This window comes from Typopeltis vanoorti, chromosome 19 (assembly GCF_054136105.1).
Source record: "Typopeltis vanoorti isolate ZY-2024b chromosome 19, IOZ_Tvanoo_1.0, whole genome shotgun sequence".
Classification (NCBI taxonomy): Eukaryota; Metazoa; Arthropoda; class Arachnida; order Uropygi; family Thelyphonidae; genus Typopeltis; species Typopeltis vanoorti.
This window is the reverse complement of record NC_143567.1, coordinates 73,115,471-73,128,496: the sequence shown is the minus strand read 5'-3', so window position 1 is coordinate 73,128,496 and position 13,026 is coordinate 73,115,471. Positions and strand designations below refer to the sequence as shown.

General features: G+C 35.6%; 1 protein-coding gene across 1 annotated transcript in view; it reads right to left on the bottom strand.

The window, feature by feature from the left end:
• Positions 1 to 13,026, bottom strand: part of LOC150096245 (recQ-mediated genome instability protein 1-like) — a 115,965-nt gene that overhangs the window by 30,651 nt on the left and 72,288 nt on the right. The window contains exons 7-8 of the mRNA XM_090409398.1: positions 5,572 to 5,719; positions 2,950 to 3,038 (exon numbers count right to left, since the gene is read on the bottom strand). Coding sequence (XP_090265524.1) covers positions 2,950 to 3,038; positions 5,572 to 5,719 — 237 coding nt within the window. The remainder of the gene's footprint in view (positions 1 to 2,949; positions 3,039 to 5,571; positions 5,720 to 13,026) is intronic.

Below are 13,026 nucleotides of genomic sequence, written 5' to 3'. Positions count from 1 at the left end.
ATTCTTCATGTTACACCATGATAGCTGAGAATTCTATATTCTCAAGATATCAGGTGTAACACTGGCTTCCACAGAGCCTTGGTCTTAACTCTACTGAAAATCTGTGGGATGAACTGGAGCATCAGGTGAGGTCAAGGGACATCCACTCCCACAACAGTCCTGGAACTCATTATATGCCTACAGGAAGAATGGTCTGAAATTCCCATTGATCACTAATGTGCGCTTGTGGAAAATATGCCCTGTAAGATTGCTGTAGTCATTGCAGTGATAAATATAAGAGGAGATGAAAAGTTTCAATCTACAAAAGTGAGTGTTGCAAAGTAATTCCTATTTCAGAATAAAATGGAAACATTTAACTTTCATATACAGATACAGTTGAATCTCATAGCAAACAGTGCTGTAAAAACTTGTTCACTATAATAAACTACTGAAAAGTTTCAAATGAAGCTACCATAGGCACAGCTAAGCTAAAAGGAATTCACCATAACAAACCGTCAAATACGAGTTGGATAAAGGGTTTACAGTGATTCTGCTGGACTTTGCAAAGGCCTCTGACAGAATACCACGTGGAATTCTAATCAGTAAACTGCAGCACATGGGGATGGATAGGAGGGTGGTTGATGGAGATATCAGAGAGCAGTTTATTCAGGAGTAGAGTCCAAAAGAAGGCCTGTGACTAGTGGCATGCCACAGGATTCTCTTCTAGGACTGTTCCTGTTTAATTTGTACATTAACAATATAGGAAAGGATCTGAGAAAAACTGTTCAGTTATTTGCCAATAATGCAAAGTTGGATAAAGCAATAGTTAATACAGATGATACCAAAATTTTGCAGGATGATTTTGACATATTGGCAGACTGGGCAAAGGAGAATGGATGTCAGTTTAATGAAGCCAAGTGTAATGTTATGCATTTTGGGGTGAGAAGATTACCAGCTGTATACCACACTGGTAGAACTGCACTCCAGGAAATTGATGAAGCCAGAACTTGGGAGTGTTAGTGGATAGGGAGTTAAAGTTTAGGGAGCACATAGCAAAAGTGACTAAAGCAGCTCACCAGATTACTTGGTTACTGAAGAATACTTTAAGGAGCAGAGACAAGCAGGTTATTGTTCCTCTTTATCAAGTCTTGATAAGATCCCATCTTGACTACTGTGCACAGATCTGGGCACCAGGGTTTCTTGGTGATGACAAGGAGAGTGACAAAGATAGTGGCTGGTCTATGGAATGAACCTTACAAGGTTCAGATTGTGGGTTACAGAAACTGGTTGATAGACGAAAAAGTGGTGATATGATAGAGATATACAAATTACTGAGGGGTTTTTACAAGATTAATTCAGAGGAAATTTTTCAGAACAGATTTGTTGGTGGGAGAACTAGGGGTCATCCATGGAAACTGAGTAAGAGTGGTGAATGAGTGGAATAAGTTGCCAGAGTCTGTTGTAGGTGCCATGAATGTGAATGAGTTCAAAGCAAAGTATGTTAAATATTGTACAAATGTTGGATAGTTCTTGACATAATGTTTAGGGCCTCCCTCAATGAGTCTAAAGACTCCTTGAAGTAGCCTGTAATAATAATAATATTTACAACAAACTATTGCAATGGTGACTACAGGTTTGATGCAATAACTATGTAAAGTGAGTCAACTGTATTAAGAGGTAGCTAGTCACCTATACCAGATCTTGATTAACCAGAAATTCTCTGGTTCTGGATGTACAATGGCTCATTTTTTTTTTAAATCCCTTCCTCATCAGTGTTAAAGTGATGTCTGCAAGTTGCTTTTTAAGGAAAAACAAATAAATAAAATTCACTCTGAGCTGAATCTTGACTATAAGATGTGGAACAACTATCCAATCAAACCTGGAAATTTCATGTACAGTCTAGCATCACATTATTTGTAGTGTTTTTTATTTTTCTTAGAATTTTCAAAAATCTCACCATAATTGTGCTTGTTGACAGTCTCATTTGGATTTAAAATATCTGTCAAAATAAAAAATAATGCTTTCACTATTCCAAAAGATGATCAATAAGAGTTTTGCACTGAACTCAAAAAGCATTTTTTTTCCTCTCTCTCTTTTTCTTTTATATTCATATTAACTAGCAGCAATATCTTTAAAAAATGATGAGGGTTAATGAAAATTAGAGAAAATCTCCTTTGAATCTCTTCTCTCTCTCTTATACTGTCACACACACACAAACAGCCATGGTGCTTGCTTATAACAGATTTTATTAAATCCTAACCTTGCTATTATCAACTGTACCACTCAGAACACTTAAAAATCTTAAAGATAGTGCTATAGCAGTCAAGTGGTAATCATGATACACCCATTCATATACTTCTCTGATTTTCTTCAACAAGTAGTGTCTCATCATTTACTTAACCATTTACAATATACTCTCTCGTTTTTATTTAGCTAATTCACCTTCTGAAATTGCATAATTCAGCATGATATACCCTTAATAGTTTCAATAAATTTTTACAGGTTTTTCCCTCTCCTAATTTTACAAGGAACTCAGTGATGATTCACTGGTGCATCACCTGAACTGTCCATGACAGGAATGATAGAGAAGGTTATGTAGATGGAATTAAGTTTATAGGAAACCAAGTCAAAAATGTGCAACAAAATTCAACACATACAGCATAACAGAAACAAAATGATTTTGGTCTAACTGTATGCAAGATACAAAGCAAGTTTCCTCTTCGTTTTTCCTGTTCTTTCCAATAATTTTTTAAGAAAAATGCAATTTAAAAAGTTTCTGAACATCCACTGATAAAATAATTGAGGAGTTCCCACACTGTGGATAAATTAGATTTTGCAACGATTTCATGAAGCCACAATGCATAATATATGCTAGTGCATTTGCTTAATTAAAATTTATATTAAGTTAAATCTGTTTAAAAAAAAAAAAACAGCACTGACACATCCAGAAATTATTTCCGAGTAACATACCTTAATTATAATCTTTTTACTTTCATTCTGAGGCATGTTCTTCAGAACACAACTTAAATATGTAAATGGTAGAGAAGTTTCAGTATAATCTGAAAGATATAATAAATAAATATTAGAATATAATATATGATATACAGGGTTTGAAAAATTTTGCACTGGTTCACCAGTTACACAAATATCTCACTTATCAGATATTACTAGTATTGGGTGTAGACTATCATGGTTGCTAATATCTATATTTTAGTCATATTTTTATTACTGGATTTGGTCAATTTCAGTGGTGGCTTGTACATAAGAACTGCAACACCCTCCCAAGGAAAAAACGAAAAAATTAAATTTTGTTTGTGTTTATAAATAATAATAATGCTTACAACATTATATAAATGCAATACAACATTTTAAATATTACAGCTTATGTTTTGACATTGATTGAATAGTTAATAATTGAAACTGTTCGATTAACGCTTTAGATTATTCCAATACTGTGATCTAACGTGATAATTCCGACACCGCAATCTAACGCAGTGTCAGAATTATCACATTCGGTCAGTTTCGGATAGACTCGCCAATATTCGTTTGCACTTGTCACTGCACGTAACAAGTGAATCAGACACTGCTCAACAAGCAGTGTCTCTATTATTGGTGTGTGTTCATGGTGAGGGTGAAATATTTTTAGTAAATCTAATTTTATTCTGTTAAAATAACATAATTATTTATTTATTATAGATACAAGGCTGAATTATGATGAGTGTCACTGTTGAAAATATGAAAAGAATTTTCTCAATTATCGTTACACGAAACAAATGCACTGCAATCTAACGCAGTGTGGGAACGTCGAAACCGACACTGCTCAACGAGAAGTGTAGCTACAGATAAATTGTATGTTTGCACACATTATTTTTGTGTACAAAACTTTTATTATTGGTGTGTGTGTGTGTTTGTGACAGGGGTGAAATATTTTTAATATGTAAATTTACTTATTAATAAATTGGTTACTGATTAGGAAAAAATGAATAATTTTTCTTATTTTATATATGCAGCACCTCCACTTAAAAATTTTCACCGGGTCCACTGGTCAATTTATAAGATTTTGTTAATGCTATGTCAAATTTCAATCCTGTAACTTTTATTAAAAATATCATTTTTCACTAGGCTTTCACTTCTAATACATCATCATCATCAAATTCCTGCCATGTACCCTCAAGGGGTGTACAGGATACTTAGGTAGTGCTTTTTTTTAGAATTGTCTGTTAATGTTCAATTGCCTTTATGTGTTTTGTACTGAAGATGCCTATGATACTTAGGTGAAAATTCTATGCTAATAAAATATATTACGCAAGTTTTTATCTGGTATTATAATTATGCTGTAGAGGCATGGCATGTTGGGGGGGGGATTATATAAAATAAATAATAATGTTACATATTATAAAATATAAATGAGATAACCAAACCTAAACTTTTAGTACATAGTTTAATTTTAATTTCTTGATGCATTTTCTTAAACATTTTCTTAAATTTAACAAATTTCTCTAAATGTTGTCATTTAGAGAAATGTATCAGATTATAGAAGAAGGCAAAACCTAATACTAAAGCAATCCAACGTAAATATCTCTCTCTGACACTGGATTGCTTTAGCATTTGAATGAGAGTTTTTCTCTCTTAAGGTTTCTGCATGGTCTCCGAAGAGAACCAACCAGTTCGAAACAGTTATTAGGCCAGTGAAACCTTTATCAAATGCATTAATAAAAGCCATAATATCCACTATTTCTATGTCGCAGAAATGAAGCCATATGGCTCTTTTATTAATCAATATATTTTTTTTAAATAAGAGAACTGCTCTGAATAAAGCCTTTTAAGAATGCAACAAGGAAGTCCATCATCACTGTATCCAAAGAAAGCCAAAAGTGTATGGTTGAATACGAGTATGATGATTGTTCAATATCTGTGGAAGACTTCTGCATTAGCAAGGAAATTTAAAAGAAAACGTTCACCAAAAAACAACCACAAAAGTGAAAGTCAAGATTTTGGCAAAGAACAACATAACTGTGGTCCCAGAACCTGACTCCCTACAACTTCGCTTTGTTTTCCAAGTTGAAATTATATCTGAGAGGAACATTTATGATACCACTACAGACAAGGTTGAATGCAATCTCAAAGGAAGAATACCAGTGATGTTTTCTGTTGTGTTATATTGGGACTACAAATGCTAGTCCCAATATATATTTTGTTTTTTGAACAGATCTGAAGAGAACTTTTGACTATTACCTCATATATGTTCCAACTTCAAGCTAATTGAACAGGCTTCCCTTCTTCCAGTTTTGCCATAGGATTACAATAGATGTTTTTTTAAAAAAAAAAAAAAAGCATATTCCTTCTCTGCAACTTCTCACCCACAAATAATATTAATATACTGAAATAATATTAATGTTCAAACACCATGTACACACAGGGTTAATGTTCTGAAATCATTCATCATGTGAAGGATTATATAAGAAAATAAATCTAGGATAGCAGATGAAAACTATGTAATAAATTAAAAAAAATAAATACATTTCCTATAAAAATTAACTAATATTGCTGCAAATAATAATCCTTTTATAATTTGCAGGAAAAAAAAATTACCTGGCACAATAAAGGAAGAATTAGAAATAGCTTTTTCATAACTTTGACTCTGCTTTTTCTCTGCCCAGCTTTGGAATTCTAACTGCTCATTAAGCATTTCTTCATCTATGTTATCATCTATGTTATTATTAATCTGCTGTGTTGATGCCTAAAACATACAGAATAAGCATTTATTCAATTTTTTTTTTGTTCTCGAACAGGTCAATTTAAAAAAATATATCCATTTTGCAGAATAAAATATGATATCATTAAATTTTAATAAGTGCAGTATATATCATATGCTATTTCAAAAGTGAAACATTTCCTTATAAAAACAGATTATTATTTATTTTTTAGATGACTGAGTAGAGTTTATCAAGCTAACAAGACTCCACTTTACAAGAGCAGTAATTTATGATTCACAAGTAAAAGTCCGACTTCTCATTTTATTCTTAATAAACAAACCAACACCAGAGTCATAACTTGAAGGCAACACTGAATGTTGCCTGCTCTGTTTCGACATTCTGAATGCATGGGTGTGTGCACAAAAAAAAAAAAAAAAGAGATGCAGTAATTCTTTATATATATATTAAACCTGGGTTTCTTGGTAATGAAGAAGAAGTGGAGAGAATCCAGAGGCAAGTGACCTAGATGGTAGAGAGTCTACGGAATGAACCTTTCAAGAACAGGTTGAGGATTTGTGGGTTACAGAAACTGGTTAATAGGCAGAAAATGGGCGATGTAACAAATTACTGAAGGGTTTTTACAAGATTAATACAGAGGAAATTTTTCAGAACAGGTCTAGTGGTGGGAGAACTAGGGGCCATTCTTGGGAAATGAACAAGAGTGTAGTTAGCAAGTGTGTTAGAACTAGGATTTTTGCTTGGAGAGTGGTAAATGAGTGGAAGAGGTCGCCAAAATCTGTTGTGGGTGCCATGACTGTGAATGAGTTCAAAGTATGATAGACACTGTATAAATGTTGGATAGTGTTCAAGTCCTCCCTTGATGAATCTAAGGACTTCATGGAGTAGCCAATAATAATAATATATTCATCAGTGGCGGCTCGTATATAAGCACTGCGACACTGCAGCACCCCCAAGGAAAAAATGAAAAAAAATTAAATTTTGTTTGTGTTTATAAATAATAACAATGCTTACAACATTATATAAATGCAATACAACATGTTAAAGGTTATAGCTTATAGTTTGACATTGATTGAATAGTTAATAATTGGAATTGTTTGATTAACGCTTTAGATTACGAAACAAATGCACTGCAATCTAACGCACTGTCGGAATTATCACATTCTGCCATTTGCAGCTAGACTTGCTGATATTGGTTTGCGCTTCTCATTGCACATTACAAGTCATTCCGACATTGCTCATTTGGGCAGTGTAGCTTACAGATAAATTGCATGCATACATGCGTCATTTCTGTGAGATACGAAACTTTTATTAATGTTTGTTCGTGGTGAGGTGAAATATTTTTAATAAAGCAATTTTTTGATATGTAAATTTATTTATCAATAAATTGGTTACTGATTAGGAAAAAAAGTTTTTTTTTTTTTGTATATGCAGCACACCCACTTAAAATTTTCACCGGCCATCACTAACACCCCCCCCCCCCCCACACACACACCAGGAAGTCTTGTCTGTTTTTGACAATGCTTCTTTGAGCACAATGTCAGCATTGCGTGTTTGAAAATGGTTAAACAAGGAAAAGGCATAGCCTTATACTGACATCATGAAATAAGAGAAATGCACAAAATTTTGGGATATTGATGTTTTAATATTTTGTAAAATATGGAGATCCATAATTTTATATTATTCAATATTACTTCATATAATTTAAGTAATCAAAGTTTTTTCATTTCTTATCTGACTCCAACCCACAAATGGTTGTAGCAATAGGTTTTACTATGTGAAAAGGCCAAGATTTTTTATTTTATTTATATTTGCTTTGTTTCCAAAAACTGTCCTAAAGAATATCCTCCACATTCAAGAAGGATACAACATTCTTGTCAACAGTGTGTGTGTTTTAGTGATGAAGCCACATTTCGTATATCAGAAAAAGTGAACAGAATATATATATATATATAAATATATATATATATCATAATCATCAAATTGCTGCCATGTACCCTCAAGGGGGGTGGGGTACAGGATATGATAGTACTACATGAAAAATTTACATCATTACTAACTTCCTATCTACAATTTTCCTCCAAATCAGTCTGTTACTTGTCAAGACTCCAACATTATAAGATCTTATATTTCAATCGTCTAAAAGCACACTGTATATCAATCCACCTATATATTGGTCTTCCTCTGGGTCGCTTTCCTGCCAACTGTGCAGAGAACACTTGTTTTGCTAATCTTTCCTCGTCCATTCTGTTTAAGTGACCATACCACCTGAGATTAGCTATGCTAAAGCATTCCTGGATGCTGATAATTTCAAGTTCTTTCTTAATATCCTTGTTTTTAACATGATATTGCCATTGATGCCATCTGTTCACACCTCTAATCTTTCTCAGGACTCTCATATCTGCAGTCTCTAGACTTTGGTCAACTGCTTTACTTCTGACCCAGCTCTCAGATCCATGTTAAAATTGGTTTGAACACTGTCTTGTATACAGCTAATTTAATTCCGACTAATTTCTCTCTTATTCCATATGAATTTATTCAATTGACTTCCTACCATACCAGCTTTGTTGATTCTGTTGTCTATTTCCATATTTAATTTACCATCTTCACTAAAAATTGTGCCTAAGTAGCTGAAATGTTTCACTTGTTTCACAGGTTCTCCATTCACAACACAGTTGACATTTTCAATTATTCTGCCTATTTTCATTGTCTTTGTCTTTTTATTGGTGATCTTCATACCATATCTATTACAACAGTTATTCAATTTAGTCAGGGAATCTTGCGTTTGATGGTTTTTTCTACTTCAAGTATGGATATGTATTCCTGACTGTATGCCTGTTGAGTATTTTTTTTACAACTATGCTATCGCTGCTTGTTTCATTTAGCAATTTTTCAAAATAATTACGCCATACTTCAAGGATATCTTTTTCTCCCGTTTTCATGTCACCTTTATCATCTCTAACTCCTTTTACAGCACTCGTTCCTCCATTTCTACAACAACCTCTCGAATATTTTGCCACCTTCTTGATATTTATTTTATATGTTCTTGCCAAAGTCCTCCCATGACTTTTGCTTAGCTAGTTTTACACAGTGTTTAGCATTCTTGCATTTGTCTCTATATTCTCTAAGAGCACTAGCTGACTTATTTGACAGGAACTTTTGATATGCTTTCTTCTTTTCCTTCACTGCCTCTTTAACTTTCTGTGTCCACCAGGGAGTTCTGATTTTTGTATCCTTACAGACAACCCCACCACATGTTTCTCTGGCGGAATCAATCAATGTTTTCTTCAGAGTTTGCCACTGCATCTCCAAGGTTTGATTCCTGTTCTCAAACTCTTTCATTTTTTTTTTTTTTTTTTTTCTAAATAACTTAGGGAATTGAAACAACATAGATCCAAATATAAATTAAATTATACTTTAATAGATATTTCCGATATTTCGGCAATGTCACATTGCCATTTTCTAAAGGAACTTACAAAAAGGCAGGTGCACACAGGCAATAACAATACAGTAACTGAGAATGAAGATATGAAGCTATCGTTCTCCTAGAAGTCCTGATGGTACCCTCTGGCGGGCTAAGTAGGCATTCTTGGCCGTTGGGCTGAAGGTTTGCTGATGTATGCCTCCGAAATTTGGGGCAGTCGCATACAACTAAATTTGTAGAGGTTTGGAGAGTTTCTTATGGCAGAGGCTGATTCCATAAATAATCTTTCGAATTTATATTTGCTCCGGTGTATTATTGTTGCTTTCTTCCACCGTATTCTGTGGCGAGTATCCAGAGCATGGTCTGCAAGACCAGAATGGCTATACTTGTAAAACCGAATGTAGTCCTTGTGTTCAGAAATTCTGATATTCGCTGTCCTGCCTGTTTGGCCAAAGTACGACAGTTTACAACTGCAAGGGACCTGGTATACACCAGGTAGGTCTAGGGGAAGTGGTTGGTCTTTGGTAGAGCGGATAAGGGATGCCAATTTTCCCACTTCAAAGCCAGCATAGAAAACCTTACACTCCAACATACTGACATAATGGTCAGCTTCGACATCTCCTCCTTATTCACAAATGTCCCACTCAAGGAAACTTTAGAGCTAATCCAAGCTAAATTTTCCCCCGATATCTCAGCCCTATTTCAGTTCACAATGAACTCAGGCTATTTCGTTTGGCAGGGAAAATTCTACAAACAAATAGAGGGGACAGCCATGGGCTCACCACTCTCCCCACCCTTGGCCAATTTCTTTATGGAGACCTTTGAGGAAAAAGCCTTAGCCTCTGCCCCACAAAAACCAACCATATGGCTTCGCTACGTTGATGATGTGTTCGCTATTTGGCCACATGGCTCTGAAACCCTCCTCTCCTTCCTTACACACTTAAACAACCAACACGCCAGAATCAAGTTCACCCTGGAAAAAGAAGAAAACAACTGCCTCCCTTTTCTAGACACACTAGTCACCCGCCAGCCTGATGGAACTTTGGTTTTCTCAGTTTACAGAAAACCCACCCATACAGGCAGATACATCCACCAACAATCCCCCCCCCCTCACAACAATATGGAGTGGTAAAAACACTATACAACAGGGCTAAACAAATCTGTTCTAACGACATAGCCCTTAACACTGAACTAAATCACATCCTCAACACTTTCTCAGCCAATGGCTACCCCCCCCCCAAAATCCAAAAAATATTAAAACCTACAAACCACAGCCCCCCTCCTTCCCCCTCCACAAAAAAGATTACTCTAAATCCATCACCATTCCCTACATCCGAGGCACCTCCGAAAAAAATCACCAAAATTCTAAAAAAACATGACCTCACCTCCTGTTACAGGCCTTACAGAAAATTGGCATCCCTTATCCGCTCTACCAAAGACCAACCACTTCCCCTAGTCCTACCCGGTGTATACCAGGTCCCTTGCAGTTGTAAACTGTCATACTTTGGCCAAACAGGCAGGACAGTGAATATCAGAATTTCTGAACACAAGGACTACATACGGTTTTACAAGTATAGCCATTCTGGTCTTGCAGACCATGCTCTGGATACTCGCCACAGAATACGGTGGAAGAAAGCAACAATAATACACCGGAGCAAATATAAATTCGAAAGATTATTTATGGAATCAGCCTCTGCCATAAGAAACTCTCCAAACCTCAACAAATTTGGTTGTATGCGACTGCCCCAAAAATGGGAGGCATATATCAGCAGACCTTCAGCCCAACGGCCAAGAATGCCTACTTAGCCCGCCAGAAGGCACCATCAGGACTTCTAGGAGAATGATAGCTTCATATCTTCATTCTCAGTTACTGTGTTGTTATTGCCTGTGTGCACCTGATTTTTTGTATGTTCCTTTAGAAAATGGCAATGTGACATTGCCGAAATATCGGAAATATCTATTAAAGTATAATTTAATTTATATTCGGATCTACGTTGTTTCAATTCCCTAAGTTATTTAGAAATGCATAACCAACGTATAAGCCTGTCTACGAGAATCTTTCATTTTTTCTTCAATAATCTTTGTGTATTTTAGTCTACAGTTCACATCTGAGAGCTGCTCAACTTTTATTCACTTTAAAACTTTCTTACATGTTATTCTTTTCAATATGAAATTCAATTTTATCCTGCTCAAGACTAAATAGTGATCACTTCCAATTTCAAATCCTCTGTACACTCTGGTATCCTGCACCAGGGAGAAAACATCACTATCAACAATAACATAGTCAATGAGACTTTTCTTATTCCTTGCCTCTTCTCTCCATGTGAATTTGTGCACATTTTTATGTTGGAATATTGATGTTAGTAATAACCAGTCCATGTCCTGAGCAGAAATCCAACAGGTATTTGCCATTATTATTAGCTTTGCTCTCTTTCTCCAAATTTTCCCAAAATATTTTCGTATGTCAGACAATCACTTCCTGCTCTGCTATTGAGATCCACAACAAGGACCAACTTTTCATTTTTCATTGTGTCAGTTGCTTTCTCTAAAGACTCAAAAACTTCCTCCTCTTCTACCTTAGTAGAACCTTCTGTGGGACCATAGGCACAAATAAGTCTCATTGTCCAGTTCCCCATTCTGATATTTGCCCACATCACTCTACTTGAGACTGCCTGCCATTCAAGAAGATTAGCCTCGTATTTAGTGTTGAATACTATGGCTAGTCCTTTTTCCTTGATTGTCATGGCCTGAATATAACATTTTGTATTTATTGCTCAAAAAGATCTCACCAGTTTTGGTCTTTTTTGTTTCAGTCACCCCTATTATGTCGATCTGGTACTTATCTAATTCCTCAGCTAGCTCCATTTCTTTGCCATTCAGGCTTCTTATGTTGATAGTACCGATTTTTAACTATGGTGATGTTGAGTTGGAGTGTGTTTTCAGATTTGTTCCAGTAGCTGACTTTTCGCTGTTCGCCCTGGTTCCCTGGCGAAAACTACGGGGGCCTTATTTAACCAGCCGATGCCCCAGCTGGCATGAAATTTGTCATGGTGTACCATCATTTTGTATTTTGGTTTAAGCCAATAAGAATACAATTTGGTTGGCTAAATCCCAAATTGCGAGCCCATCCTCATTCGTTCAGTATCCAGGTAGATACCCAACAGAGTGCACCACAAGAAGGTGAGAATTGGACATTAGGTCAGAAGCCCTGGTTGGCTATCCGCATTCCTTTAAAGGCTATGTGGAGGTCTCCTCTCAGTTATTCAGCTTTGACCTTTAAGCACTCCATGATTTATGTTTTGAGATTGCCCAAATTCTGTACAATGCAAAACCACTTCCTTTAAATATACTCTTCTCAAGAGTGCATGCTCTACGTTGTCTTTGCTAGAACACCATATATATATATATATATATGTCTAAAAACAAATGTCTCTTTCAACAAGATGAAGCATACTCCCTCACATCCATCATGCTGAGATAACCCTCTCTGAGTATGCAATTGTCTGGCCAATGGACTGGATGAATGGGATGTACAAAGCAGCCTTCATAGTTAGTGGATCTAACTCTCTTTAACTTCATCCTTTGGGATTATGTAGAGGACATTAGTACTGCCACCACAAAATGTGGATGACCTGAAGAAACAGATACAGGCCTGCTGCAGTGATTGAGTGCCAGATGACTGGCAGGAAATGCAATATTGTATTGATATGTGTAGGATGCACATCATGAAAACAATGAATAATTTTCATAAGCATGATGAAAAAAAAAAAAACTGAGTTGTTCTGAATAGTGTAATTTTCATATTTTATGCTCAATATTCCCCCCCTCCCAATAAGTGTTTCCAACTGCTTACATCATTTTAACTCATCCTCTATGTGTGTGTGTATCATCATCATCGCAGCTTTCTTC